Source organism: Sinohyriopsis cumingii, chromosome 9, assembly GCF_028554795.1.
Source record: "Sinohyriopsis cumingii isolate HCF-2022 chromosome 9, ASM2855479v2, whole genome shotgun sequence".
NCBI classification, from domain to species: domain Eukaryota; kingdom Metazoa; phylum Mollusca; class Bivalvia; order Unionida; family Unionidae; genus Sinohyriopsis; species Sinohyriopsis cumingii.
In genome coordinates, this window is record NC_142969.1 from 120,046,175 (window position 1) to 120,058,261 (window position 12,087).

Consider the following 12,087-nt stretch of genomic DNA (forward strand, 5'->3'; position numbering starts at 1 on the left):
CTATTTGCGATTAAATCAACAAGTACGTCTTTATTCCGAATTTCTCGCAACCGCCAAAAGCATTCTAGAATGCTGGAGTGCGAGACCGTGTTGGTGGAAATTAAAAACTTTCCGAGGTTCTCATAGCCCTTTCTTGAGGCGAGCAGATCTTGCTGGCTGTCTCCACAACCAACGATCAAGCGAAAAAAGGCGTAGTCGAGGAATTATTCCACAAACCTATCAATGCTTCTTTAGCTTGAATGGCCTGAACCAGTGGGTTGCCGATGTGCAAGAGATAAAAATTGATCTCTTAAGCCATCCTTTAGGACGAGATTTGCACAATGCGCCACATGAACCTCAAATATTTTCTCGAATGGTTTGAACTGATGTTCTTCCTGCTATTTGCTGCGAAGACCAGAGTCAGCCCTGCCAATGGAGGAATTACCGCCGCATGATTGGCTGAAAGAGTGCGTCGACAATATCAGGCGTTGGCGAGACGCTTTTGGTCGAGTTAACCAGTTCTGGCAATGATGAGAAACATATACTTATTTTCGAGATAACTATTTCAGCCGCCAAGAGAGCATTGAATTATCATGGAGACTGGTGTCTAGTCATGCCAAGACCGCCTAAACCTCCCAGGGACTGCAATCGAGAACAAAAGGAAATTGTGGATTGTCGACGTCCACCTTGCATCTTGCGGATTCATCCGTCGAGAGAACGCCTACGTCACACTTCCACCACCAATTGTTAATGGCTACACTGTATCTAGAGAACAACAACTCAAGTCGTTTAAGCGCTCCGCATTAAACAACATCAAAATAATCACTCCACCCTAATTACTGCTTCAACCTGAAGCACCTAGAGCGGCTGCAGCAGTGTTGTTTTCCTAATGTTCATAGTGCGCATTAACAGGAGCGTTATTGGCCATTACCGGGCTACTGCCTTCATCCTTTAATGAGAGACTCTGCTGCTTCGAGGCCATGGTGGGCACATGAAGGTTGTTAATATCCTAATATATTAAGTTGGATCAATTTAAAATCACTGCCAGAACAGTGGACAAACAACTTGCGACAAACAACTGGTAGCCTTTCAAATGGTCAATACGATATCTCAGACGCCGCTGTGGCGGTTCCTACGCAGTAACGCTGACCTACTCCACGGGTTTCAGCAACCGGTCCGCCAGTGCTCACCCAAACGACCTGGTCTCTTCTATCGTTACTAAAGTGGCAATGTAGACGCAGACAACATCGCGGTCTGACCTGCTGATGGCGCGTTAAGCAACACTGGGAAGTCTGTAGACTGCATAAAAAAGTATGCCCATTAGCGGGGCGCATTCAGAATCTTAAAAAGTGACCATACAATAAGAGACACGCTGGTGATGAGAAACAACCCATCAAAAGCTTATGCGACACCGTTAACCCCAAGGACGCTGCCACGCCAAACGCTTTCATGGCAGCGTAGATGCTACACTACGTGCCTTACTAGACTTTCTGACGCGTTGTGCTTCGATAAGAAGGCTTTCAGGAGCCGACGCATTTGATTTATGTGGTAATAATCGTTATACTTACCGGAAAGGAGTCATTCAGATGATCCCTGAAACTTAAGTCGCGTACATGACTGCCATTTCAAAGTCGGTTAGTGGTTCCACTTGTCCAAACGCGCCTGTTATTTTCACCGGGCGAAATGTTTCAGGTCCATGGTTTTAACGACATTTCCCCATCACTAATTTCTTTTTTAAAACGGGAACTAACTTAATTTTCTTACACGGACAGCATGGCAATGGTCCGTAGGCATCGCTGCCGATCCATACAAGTAGGGCTGCTATATCACAAGTGTCCAACCAAATAGTGCTTTATGCGAATGCTTTAGGACCGGCACTGTGGTCTATACAGAATATAACAACATTAGACAGCACATTCTAGTTGAAGAGGTCAAGAATTGCATCTATAAACCTATCTTTATGAGCAAAAGATATGAACTTTGGAAGATGCTGCTCTTACAGCTAACGACTATTCCTTGTCTCAATTTTATTTTATTTATCAGTAAGTCTTCCTCTCAAGAAACCATCTCAGTCTCATGAGCAATTAGAAATGTCAGTCTGGCACAATTTTATAGGAGACAATCTTCTGACAAAACTGATCAGAAATATTTATCTCCAAAGATCTTATCTCTAAAAGGTCAAGGTCACTGGTATATATTGGAAACAATACATTTGTTGGGTTGAACACACTTCAGTCTGATTTTATTATGGAGACTATTGAACCATTCATGTAGAAAGGTTCTATTTCACTCTTTAGTGATTATATCAATCCTATCCCTATTAAAATAATAAGAGACACAGAGCGTATCAGAGTCTTTTACTATCAGGTACTTTGCCTCTGTCTGAGAAGTCTTCTTCTAATAAAAGTTTTCTTATTCAGGTTTTCAAAAAAGACATAAAGTAAGCAAGCAAGAAATCAAGAAAACAAGCAAGAAAGCAAGCAATCAAGAATGAATGAATGAATGAATGAATGAATGAATGAATGAATGAATGAATGAAACAAACAAAGAATAAAAAAACCAAAACAATCAAAACAATGAACGAAAGAACGAACGAAAATTAACGAAAGAAAGAAAGAAGAAAATGGACTTTCGTTGTGTGTTCATTGATTCTGATGTCATAGGAATATATGACACAAAGAGATAAGGTCACTTTTTCGTCTTTTGTTCTTGTTTTTTATGGTTAAGGATGCTCAAACACACTCACGCACGCACATATGATATCAAGAAGTAATTAAAATTTTACTTGATTTGGCAAACATTAAGCAGTATCTCTGTACCAGAGATATAGGTTGCCCTAAAAAGAACCGTTGGCGTTTCTTGAATAATAAAAACGTATAGACAACAATATGTTGACAAACATTAAATCCTCTCCTTTCATTAAAAGCATGATGTTTGATCCTGAGTACACATTGTACATGAAGTCATCATGGACAATCACCAAGATAATAGACATGGCTATCTGGAAGACAAGAGGGTAGGTGGAAAGTCTGAAGACAGTATTTGTTTATTGTCCATCAGCGAAACAAACTTGAGAGAAAAATTAATAGTGAAGCGATGTGGTATGTGTTAACCTCTTCTTTGATTAACTACTCCAACGGCCCTTTTCAGGGCCCTCCAGATCTAGATAATAGACCTGAAGTTATTGCCGTTTTCTTTTATGTTTGTGCATGTTTTGTTTATATTTATGTTTGCACCTAAAACTTAAAACCACGTACCTTAGTGACATAGTACACCATGTTTGTGAGTGAGGGTAAAATGTGTATATAAACACTGCTGACCTTGTGTGATAGTATAGCATATTTGAGTAACGGAAGAGTGTGTTTATAAGCACTCTTACCATTTGCTTGTGTGTGAAGTTCATCCCCTTAATTTACGTCCCAGTCTTGTGTTATAACATGTTTGTGTTTGCAAATATAATTTGCATATGAACACACCTGCCCTTTGTGTTGAAAAGAAAGTTGGATTATAATCAAAATGCCGTTGCTAGATAGTGGGTGGTTGGGTGTTTGCATTCTTGACCGTATACATTTTTCTTGACCGTATAAATCTTTTGACTAAATAATAACACCATGATTTTAAATCTACGGATAATTTCAGCATAAGACTTTCTCTGTGGCCCAATAGAAACTTTCTCGTATTAACCTACGGTGTAATGTTAATTCTCGTGTGATCCAAATCAGCTCATATTACTATTAACCTGTATATCATTTAATGTACATGTGGCAAACCATTTCACCTGCATTTTCATTACATCTTACCACCTCTACACAGCCACCATCACAACGACACTTTCCCATTCAGAAACGTGGCCCAGTCTTCGCAACCCAAAATCACATATGTGTCACTCAGCTATGTATAAAGCTTAGTAAAATAGTATTTAGGAAATTATCACAGAGAATTTTTTACTTGCCCTCTGATTCCTTTCTAGAACCCAATGAAGGAACTAAAAATCATACCCGTCCCATAGATGGTTACTTCGTGCTTTATACTATGTTTGGTGAATTTCCAAGCAGAAGCAAGATGAGAAGAACAACAATATCCCAATATTGTAATTGTTTTAATTTTTAATTTGTTTTCGCTTACAGCTTTGTAATATTAATCAGCACGAATGAGATGTCCAGTGAACATCGTGAAATGACCATGATCGGCAGGAATTATGTTGCTTCCTTCGTTAGCCTTGTGTCTAACCCACACATCTTCTCCTTCTTTCAAGTGCGTTGTTATAACATTGCTTCCCAATGTCCAATAGCCATTGTCACCAGTTTTGACGCGACCAATAGGACTGCCTTCCTTAACAAGCTCAGTTGATATCCACATGGTAGCTGTTCCCTGGAGGATCGAAAAGGAAAATTTGTATGTCCCGGAAACAGGCGCTCTAAAATGTCCATGTCTTGGGTCGTATCCACCACCGACATTTGTAATAACTTTATCAAAAATGATGGGAGCCTCGATTCCAAGGTTGGCAATATCTGTTGTTAGAGTCGCAGAGAATGCCACAACTCCGGATTTTGGACATTGGCACAATGCTGTTAAAAATGAAAAATTGTATATTATGTTTTATTTTTATTTTCAGGGATTAACACATGATTACTAATACTAAAGAATGAGGACATTTGCGGAACTTTAGAACATCTAAAACTCCTATTACTGCAACTTCGATGCAAAAAAGAAACTTAAAACTCTACAGGGAAACGCCCGGGTAACATCGTAAATGGGATATTTAAATAAAGAGTACACGGATTGTTTCACACAATGGTTTGTTTTGTAGTTCTTCTTGGAGGCCTGTATTAGCTTCCAGATCGAGTCCTTGGCATGATACACTCTATAATGTGTTCACAACAGCCGTTAAAACCAACTAAAAACTAAAAGATCTCTTTCGTCTTAACATCATCATTTTGTTTTATGTGTCTCATTGGATGTAATGATCAACCGAAAGTGTATTTACTCACATGACTGGTGCCGTGATTTCAAGGCCTGTAGGTCGTTCTTTAGAGTCTGAATTTCCATTTCGAGGTCGGAACGCAACCTCTTTTCGTCTGTAATTAATTTAAGAAGGGACGAAAACGAATCAGGGCCACCATTTCCGTCAAACAAAAAGCCTGAAGAAAGTTTGCAGACGAAAACCGAAGCAAGCAGACAAAACAACGTAGCCGCCATTTTGTGTGTCAAGTGAATTGCTATGAACAAATTTTAGATCGCATCAAAGAGTCGGAGATAATGCCATGGGCAACATTTATTCTTATCTTGGGGTCATACAAAGGAACAACGTGTCATTGAATATTTATTTCAATCTAATCTTTCACACCACGGGGCCAGCCATATGGGACCACTAATAAGTACTTTTAACGATAAGACGACCTAGTCTGAGAGAGAAGTGGATATTGGCTGGCAATATATATCACAGGACAAAATGTCTGTATGAAATGAATCATTCACTTTGTGTCTCTATCTACCCGCCCACCTACTCATCCATCTATGTATCTAGCTCCATCTATGTATTATTACGACTCTATGGTTTTCAGCTAAGTAACAGAAAGGAGCGAAAACCAAAAGGTTTTGTAAAATTCAATCAATAATTTATTTTCCAAGAATACAAAGTAAACATTTAGAATGAAGTACAGTAATTCGAATTAAATCCCAGATAGTCCAACAAGTTCTATCACCAGTCCTAATAAATAAAGTTCTAATTAAATTTCAGCAGTGTTCTAAATAAGCTCCAACACGGAATGTGTTGATGTTCCTTTAGTAGCCTATGACGTGGAGGAATACCAGCAGTCTTTTGATAAATCACAATAATATATTCCAAGATGTCTTTGTCTGAATTCACTATAATTCCAAGTTAATGTTTCTGACCAAGAATATTATTGAAGCTGACTAGTGAACTTTTGTTTCTAGTAAATAATAATGTAAATAAATAATTACACCCAAACCAAAACCTAAAAATAAAAAAATCTAAAACACAAAAAAGAATTATAATAAAGAATGTGGTAAGCATCAGGTACAACATGTTCTTCATCGGGAATTCCAATAACCTAGATCCAGATCCAAATAGCATGCTTACCTCTACCGATAATGATCCTAATATTTAACCCACTCTTATATAGAAATATTAGTTATGTATTTATTTGTATATCAAGACCAGTTACAATTATACATGACATATAATCATGGAGGGAAAAACTAATAAATGATACAAAATTAACTATACATCAATGAATCAATTTATCTGTATGTCTCTCTATCTAACGAGTATTCTTGGTGTATGTTAATATTATATTAGATACGAGGAAGAAAAGCTCAATGCAAATGAAAAGATTCCAACACTTGTGTTAGAAAGTTCTAGCCAAATCTTAAACAGGCTGCATATACATACTCCGATGTTGACAAACAACTATTCACCAATATCTTCACCAATAATAATGTAAAACTCTATGGCCGAAGTATCAGATGTGTCAGTATGGGAATATGAAATCAGGTTACGTAGATTCCAGGAAAGTGACTTGACCTTTCTGAGAACATTTCGTGTGTACTTAGTCAATATTAGTGTAATCACTTATCAAACTTAGCACAATATATTTGGACTGGAGTTTATGTGAACAACACATCTGTAAGAATGACAAGTGACACCCCCTGCATTTCAAGATGCGCTTCTGCCAAAATTCTTTTCTTCATACGATACCTAATATTACACAATTAAGAAGTTAATAAAATCAATAATATATAATAACGGAATGAGTTAATGTAACACAAGTCGTTATTTATTCATGCATCCATATGATTTAAACTTTTGGTCGCTGTTATTAGCGGCACACAAGAGTTGGAGCCTTTTAATGAAACTTAGTCTGCCCTCTTAGAATTTTTTTGGGGCTCTTTGGAATTGTCTTGTTCAGACATGTTTCATTCAGACTTGTAGTTGATCATTTATTTCGCTCTTGGCTCTTAATTGCTATTTCTTTACTGTTATTGATTGCGTGGATCTTTATAAGTTATGATTGCGTCAGTCATATAAGGTTTTGAATAATGATACTAACTATTCTCATATCCACAGATGCACAGATGCGATTCCACAGATGCGTTTCAATCTTGTAACATTATTTTATCAAACTTCAAAGTCCGAATTTCACAGAGATTAAGATACGAGTCTGATTCTAAACGTAAAAAGAATTAGTAACCTAATTTTGCAATTTTATGAAATCCTGTTTTCAGGCCGATCTATTTGAATACTTATCAGGAATTGTGCCATCTAAATACCCATGAATTTTTTTCAATTTTATTTCCGACATTAGTTTTGAATAAAATAATTTTCGTTGCGTTCTTGTTGTTTGAGCCTCCTTCTTTGATTTTAGTTTATTTTTTTAAGAATATTGTAAAGTCTCCATGATCCTAGATGTAATAGTTGATTCTCCGAATCATTTGTTAAAACAATAGTTATTCTTCTGTGAAACAAGTTTTAACAATTTATACAAGTATAGGTATCCAGACAAAACAGAAAAAACACGTACGGTATCGTGAACGTTAGAGCCGGGTACAACGAAACAATCTGTACTTTGGTGTACACCGGCATTTATGAACGTACTGCGCGATACGTACCACGGTACACCGCAGTTATATTAGGGACCAACAATTGTATGTTCTCGAACAGGGGACTGGCTGTGTTAAAGAAACATTTCATCGGTCAATAGTTGGAAAAATATCCTGCTCTGATTTATATATATAAAAAACACCATATCATATCCCTTATATTATTGGAAGGAAAAAATATATCTTCCGATAAAATAAAGTAACATATCTTTCACTTAAAAGACATTCGCAGCCCCTTTGTAGTTAAATGGTCAGTACCTTATCGCAGATGAATGTGCTATGTGTATTTTAATTGTTGAATAAGGTGTAACAAAAACTGTAACAAAAGTCAGTTGATTAAGCTTGCACTATAGGTGACACCCTGTAAAGACATTGTGGTGACATTATATATCTTGTTGATAAAGATAGGAATTGTTGACATCGAAGCGTACAATTTACAAGCTTAATATTGATATATTCGACAGGGAAACTTTGAGTGGGACGACAACACATTGACAAGATGTTTATTAGAGACGTCAAGTAAACATAAAATACAGTGATTTAGTAGATGAGAAAATATTTAGTGGACTTGAGAAAATATGTAAAATGATATGCAGTATTACAAAAGTATACATGCCTTTAACACATCAAAATACGCTAGAAAATAACTAACAACCGACATCTTTTTGCGATTTTTAATCCGAAATGTTTCAAACAATTTGGATTTGAACCAAACATCTTTCACGACATCCCATTTAGCCGACACGTTGGCCTACGTGACACGTGTAAAAAAAAAAAAAGGTGATTAAAAGTTCATGAATATAATTATATTTGTAATTTTTAATATTAATTTCTGACAGATACAACTATTTTGTAAAGCAAAATAAATAAAATGAATGTTTGAATTATTTTGTCATATAAAAAGAAAATTTGCTGTTAAAAACATTAAATTCGTAACAAGATTACTCGGGCATTTCCGGACATTATTTTAATGACGGAAACTACCGAAGTACTGGTATAGTGAGAATTACCCTAGCACATACCACCGGGAAATTATACCGATTTAAACCAGTGTACTGGTAATACAGCGCACCTCTAATGAATGGCCAACTCTTTATAAATGAACGTGATAAAACTCTGGGAGGTGGAGGTGCAAAGAGAATGCGTTACCACTATATTATCCAAGCCGATGATCGTTATCGGAGTTTGTCCTCAAAGTTTTCTGAATATTTTGTTTTGACATTTTTGAGGTGTAAAATCTGTATCATAAGTTAATCTCCCACCCCTCAGAAATCGACATATATATTCTTGAGCGATACATTGGCATATACTGAAGCCATGATTGTTCATTACTTCAATGCTTTTGTGCCCGAATTTTAACCTGTGTATTTCCTAATAGAAATGGTACCCAGGAAGACTTGAGGCGAAAGGGGACAGTATTACTAATTTGTTACCCTCGTGAATAATAAAATATATCACCTCTTCCCCGGCCCAGGTGCAGTGGGGATGGGGAGGAATAACCGTTGCAGATCAATCAATATACGTATATTTGATGATTAATGTATTGTCAGTAAAATTTCCCTTTTTATTCTGTGCGCAAGGCAAGATTGCTAAAGAGATATGCGCTACAGAAGTTTGGATAAGTTACTTATGATATATACTTACGTGAGTGAGCCTTCAAAAGAAGATAAAGAAAAGTGATTTCTTAGTGAAAATAATTTATTGTTAAAATGACAGTGAGCATGACTCTGTGTACTTCAAAACATAAGACTTTTCTTGTTAATAACAGACATATTGAATGACAATAATCAATAAAATAAAATTAATGTGAATAAGATATCTTTTCAAATACGTTTTTAAGATTTCCGAAGCAGATGACAACTCTTCAAGAATGCTTTTTAAATTACTATCATAACAATGTTGATACCAGCCTATCTCTGCAGTAGATGTTTATTCAAATTCAAACAGGTTTATTACGTACGGATCAAACAGGTTTATTACGTATGGATCAAAAAGCCAGAAAAAGATGTGTATAGTCCATCGTCTACTTGCAGGACGTTGGCGTCACTGACGGTCGAGTGTCTCACCCAGACATCATCGCCCTTGCTCAGGTATACATTCACTACGTTTGTTGCCATACTCCACGTGTAGTCGTTTAGCGTTCTCAGCTGCACGAGTTGTTCTCCATTCTTTACGATTTCTACTGCGATTTGACTGCCAGCTGGTGTTGTCACGGACGCCGAAAAGGCATACGTTCCGTTGCGTGGTGCACGAAATAGTCCGTGTCTGGTATCATAACCGTTACCGAGATTGAGAGTGATGTTATCGAAGTAAATAGGTTGTTGTATCCCAAAGTTGGCAGCATTTTTGCTCAGAAATGAGTTAAAAGCGATCGTGTTGTTTCTGCCACATTTGCAGGAGTCTGGAAGTAAGAAATATGCTAATCTCAATCAATGTTAATTTTTTGTTAGGCAATAAACCACCCCCACCCACTCCAAGATTTTTACGATTCGTTCAAGTACTTTTGCACTCTTTCAAAGATACTACAGCAAATTTTGTAAAAATTTATCAAATAAATCATGTTGAAAGAATTTAGTTATGTGCGGTTCATCTGATTGAAATGCAAATGAAAATCGAGTAAAATTATATCTTTAACAACAACAACAACGACGACAACCATAATGATGATGAAGATGAAAATTATTATTATTATTATTATTATTATAAATTGAGAGAATACATTTACCTTCAAAGTATATAAACTGCCCGTTGATCATGTCAAACTCTTCTCTAGATCGTATGACCTGCGCTGCAAGGTTAACTCTCGATTGCTTTACGTCTGCCAGTGCCTTCAAAATAGTAGCATATGATTGTTGTTCTTGGGACGAGGGTATTGTTGGGGTCACTACGGCCCCTACCCTCATGCAAAAGAAGACTAATAAGTAATATTGTCCGTACATTGTCACAATGGTAACAAAAGGCAGACGATATTGGCTTTAAGGTCAACTCTTTTTCTTATCACTGAACTCGACGTTCCTCTCTGTGTACAGTGTTATCTATCTAACATACTACATTTTCGAATCGTCGCGGATAACGCATTAACCAAAGAAAACCAGAATATAACCAACGATTACATAACTCATCTCTACAAGGTTTCAGTAGTCTTAAATAACGATCTTTTACATTCATTATCATGTTATTAACAACAAAATGTTAGCCTCCTTTCTATTTTTATCTCTTAATAATTTAACTTTAAAGCTTTCTCATATTTAAACCTTTAATCGACTCTGGATAGCCAGTATTTAGCTGATACACAGTTAGACCAACCAATGAACCTACCTACCTACTTGCCTACCTATCTACCCAAAGTGTGTGTGTGTGTGTGTGTGTGTGTGTGTGTGTGATTTGGATTTTTAACGTAGCTTTAACAATTTTTCAGTCATATCGCTACAATGTCTGCAGTGTGACAGTTTATAGTGATGCCTAGCACTGGGGCATCATGCCGCAGACATGTAGCATGATGTCCCACCCAGTCACATTGCCATGACACCAGACCAACCAGTCCTAACACTAACCTCTTAATGGTGAGCGCCTGTCGAGGCAGCGGTCAGTACAATTTTTTGTAAGTCTTGGTATGACGATTGACTAAATTGCGACTTAAAAAATCATCTCGGTTACAAGATTGTGTAGTTTTCTAATTGACCTTAGGTCACAATTAGCATTTTCTACATAAAAAACACTACCTAATGGAAAATAACCTTCTAGAATGATCCTGAAAAAATATAAACCAGAAACTGGACTATGTAAAATACACTAATACAATTCCAAAACCGCGACCTAGACCCAAATAAACATATTTTACTTCTATTAATAATAATATTGATTTCAAAACCATACACACAGAGAATAATTTAGCTATGTGTTTTGATGTTTGCAAACAAAGTTACTTCAGGTCAAGCAGAAATTAAATCAATTTTGGACAATGTACGTGTTACATTACATTAACCAAACTCTAGTCACATAGGATTCTCAGTAGAGGACTATTGTGCTACCCCACGTCTACATGTTAACCTACGGTGTAATGTTAATGTCCTGTTGGTGCCTCTAGTGTTCATTATTACTTCTTATTGGTACCTGTAATGATATCAAACTGATGGACGTGGAATTGTTTTTCATGAAAGGCACTTCTAGTACTATGCTTGCTGGTAGTTTTGACGGTGGACCATTTCATGAAGCTAAACGTTAAGTAATATACATCATATGTTTTTCTGAGTGCCATTTTAGGCATCAATGAAACATCTGCACAGGTTCCCAATGTTTTCGTTAAATTTTTGATACTTTTTAATCTGTTTGAATGTTTTCAAACTAGTGCGTGATGCAGATGATGGCCAGACTATCTTAACTGAGGAAACAAAAGCGAAGTGCCTGATTCAGTTTGATGCCATGTAATCATCTTTGATATAATTTTGAAAACTGTTCAAGTTGTCGACTGGAAGACATTTGCTA

The 12,087-nt window shown here is 36.7% G+C and overlaps 2 protein-coding genes across 2 annotated transcripts; both read right to left on the minus strand.

Moving 5' to 3' along the window:
- Positions 1-4,067: 4,067 nt before the first annotated feature.
- LOC149792594 (complement C1q tumor necrosis factor-related protein 3-like) lies at positions 4,068-5,237 on the minus strand. The gene is made up of 2 exons (XM_089969411.1): positions 4,971-5,237; positions 4,068-4,547 (listed from the first exon to the last, which is right to left on the minus strand). The coding sequence occupies exons 1-2, from the start codon at positions 5,176-5,178 to the stop codon at positions 4,117-4,119; spliced, it is 639 nt and encodes a 212-aa protein (XP_089825537.1). The 5' UTR covers positions 5,179-5,237; the 3' UTR covers positions 4,068-4,116.
- A 4,045-nt stretch (positions 5,238-9,282) lies between these two features.
- Positions 9,283-10,612, minus strand: LOC149792595 (heavy metal-binding protein HIP-like). The gene is made up of 2 exons (XM_089969413.1): positions 10,328-10,612; positions 9,283-10,003 (listed from the first exon to the last, which is right to left on the minus strand). The coding sequence occupies exons 1-2, from the start codon at positions 10,539-10,541 to the stop codon at positions 9,579-9,581; spliced, it is 639 nt and encodes a 212-aa protein (XP_089825539.1). The 5' UTR covers positions 10,542-10,612; the 3' UTR covers positions 9,283-9,578.
- Between the last annotated feature and the right edge of the window lie 1,475 nt (positions 10,613-12,087).